The 2,844-nt window shown below is 41.0% G+C and overlaps 1 protein-coding gene across 1 annotated transcript; it reads right to left on the bottom strand.

Annotated features, from left to right (window-relative positions):
* Positions 1–1,127: 1,127 nt before the first annotated feature.
* WDR89 (WD repeat domain 89) lies at positions 1,128–2,330 on the bottom strand (the record flags this gene model as incomplete). Its single annotated transcript, XM_080707162.1, has 1 exon — positions 1,128–2,330. Exon 1 carries the CDS (start codon positions 2,307–2,309, stop codon positions 1,128–1,130), a length of 1,182 nt encoding a protein of 393 aa, XP_080563288.1. The 5' UTR covers positions 2,310–2,330.
* Between the last annotated feature and the right edge of the window lie 514 nt (positions 2,331–2,844).

Below are 2,844 nucleotides of genomic sequence, written 5' to 3' on the forward strand. Positions count from 1 at the left end.
TTAAAATTAAGGATGAAATACTATGACAGAAATATGTATCACAAAATATTACCAAAAGGTTATTTTGAAAATAGTCTTTTTCTTATAAATATTTTTATATTTTACTCTAAGCCTAAAAATTAATTTTATGAGGTAAATTCTCTTATATTTTGGTGTTACTGGGGATTGAACTCAGTGGCATTCTAACTCTGAGCTACACGCCTAGACCTATTTTATTACTTTTTGAAATAGGGTCTCACTAGGTTGATGAGTCTTGCTTGCTGAGGCTGTCTTTGAACCTGTGATCCTCTGGATCCTCTAATCTCAGCCGCCCAAGTACTGGGATTACAGGCGTGTGCCATCACTCCCAGATGATAAGTTCCTTTTTATCAGAAAAACATCTGCTTAGTGTTTAACCAAACATAAAACAGTATTAAAGTATAGGTGTAAATATTTACCATATATACTTTTCTCATTTTAGTTAAATCCCTTTATCTCCAAAAAAATCCTTCTATTTAGACTTATTAGACACTTATATTAATTTTTATATTCAATTGGAGGCTTTAAAAATATTTTAGGATACAAACAGATCTCCTGAATTAAACTATTCACAGCATTCATCCAGGACTGTTTGCTACCTTGTTTTGTTTTGTTTTGTTTTGTGGTACTGGGGATGGATGCCAGGGGCATTGTACCTCCAAGCTACACCCCCAGCGCTATTTTTTAGTCTTTTTATTTATTTTTTATTTTTTATTTTTTATTTTTTTGGTGGTACTGGGGTTCCTGGAAGCCCTTCTACCTCCGGGCTACACTCCCAGACCTATTTTTTTTTATTTTTTGAAACAGGGTCTCTTATGCCAGCGCGGCTGGCCTCGAACCTGCGCGATCCTCCTGTCTCCGCCTCCCAAGCGCGGGGATTACAAGCGTGCGCCACCACGCCCGGCTAAGTCTTTTTATTTTTTGAAACAGGGTCTCACTGAGTTGTGAAGGGCCTCCTAAATAGCTGAGGCTGTCTGCGAACCGCGATCCTCCTGTTGAAGGGTGCACCACCGCGCTCAGCTTGCTACCTTGTTTTTACATATAAGTTTTAAACATGTCTACTGCAGGTATAGAAAAAAAAAATTACTTGAAACTATAAAACCCAACAGTTAACTCCCAACATCACATCTCTGGTTCTTCCTTCTCTTGTAAGCGTCGTTACTGTGAACGCGCACGCGCTGGTGCACAGAGGATGCTATTTTCAGGCTGTCCTTCTTTGTAGAGGTCTTCTCTACTGCTCCAGGCTTCCAAAGTAACAACTGTGCATCTTCTCCCCCAGTCAGCAAAGATTCATCCTGTGTGCTCCAACAGAAAGAGCGAACTGTGGCAGTGTGCCCCCCCTGCAGGCTGCTCACGTGGGTCAGCCCCGATGTGGTGCAGTGCAGTAAATGGATCCTTCCTGTGTTTGTCCCGCCAATAACAAACAATTTGTCCATCTTTTCGTGATAGAGGCCACCAATCAAATAGTCCAAATTACCTTCTTTCACGTTAGCTATTTCTCTGACATCCTGGATATTCAAACATGTAATTGGCTCATCAGTATCCAACTGATTAAGATCCCACCAACAAAACCCTTCATCGTGTGTCATGCAGTAAATCTGTTTATAATCTTTCCCAGACCAACCAATAGAGCTTACTGATGACACCGAGTTACAGGTCGTAACTAACGCATCCTCTTCATTATCAATACTAATGTCAAAGACGTTCACCAAACCGTCGGTTGAACCGGAGACGACCATATTGGGATTGCTCGGGTGGAAACATACTTGAGTGATATCATCACTGTGAGTCTCTGAATACGCACCCAATGGGTCTCTAGTAGTAGACAGAGCCTGAGAATTAATTCTTGCATCCCAAAATACCAACAGCGCATCCTCGTCAACCTTTTCTGTACCGGCACAAATGACATGATCATTACAGTTAACATCAAAACTGATAAAAATATTGGAGGTGTAACCCTTGAACAGCTGGACAGGTTTTGCACTGGCTAATCGAGCATCCCAACACTTGACGGTGCCATCAGTACTTGCTGAATATACGCTGTCACAGGAATTTGCAAATTTGACTCCATTAAGGAGACCAGGATGTCCACTAAATTCTCGTAGTATGCTTAATGTTTCTTTATCGTATATTCTTATTGATCCACTGGAACATAAAACAGCAACCAAGCTTCCTTTTTCTGCTTGTACAGTCTTTGATGTGTCTATGCCAAGCAGGTAAGTGGGCTCCTTAGGTGGTGAGGAACGGTTAACAATACACAGATTAGCAAACTGTTCCTCAATCTTCTCCATATCAGCAGTAGCAGCCAACAAGAGTAAAACTCTGTAAAAAATAAAATAAAATTAATTAAATTTGGTATCTCTAAATTTGCAACTAAAGCCGGGCGTGGTGGCGCACGCTTGTAATCCCAGCATTTGGGAGGCTGAGACCAGAGGATCACGGTTCGCGGACAGCCTCAGCTACTTAGTGAGGCCCTTCTGCAACTCAGTGAGACCTGGTTTCAAAATAAAGAATAAAAAATAGATCAGGGGGTGTAGCTTGGAGGCTGAATGCCCCTGGGTTCCATTCCCAGACCCGCCAAAAAAAATTGTAACTAAAAATTAGCTTCTATTGGTATCAGACAAATGAAACTGTTATGTGAGATTATCATTGTTAATTTTGGATAAATTGCTATAATACTAGATGTCAACCACTAAGCCAAGCATAGGAAAGAGATGGGGAGGGAACGGGGTGGGGATCGGGTAGGGGCTAACTGGGAGATGTGTGCATATATGTCTACAAGTTTTTTTTTTTTATCCCATTATAATGTATGAATACAGTGCACCA

Source organism: Muscardinus avellanarius (assembly GCF_963383645.1).
Source record: "Muscardinus avellanarius genome assembly, chromosome: 12".
Taxonomy (NCBI): Eukaryota; Metazoa; Chordata; class Mammalia; order Rodentia; family Gliridae; genus Muscardinus; species Muscardinus avellanarius.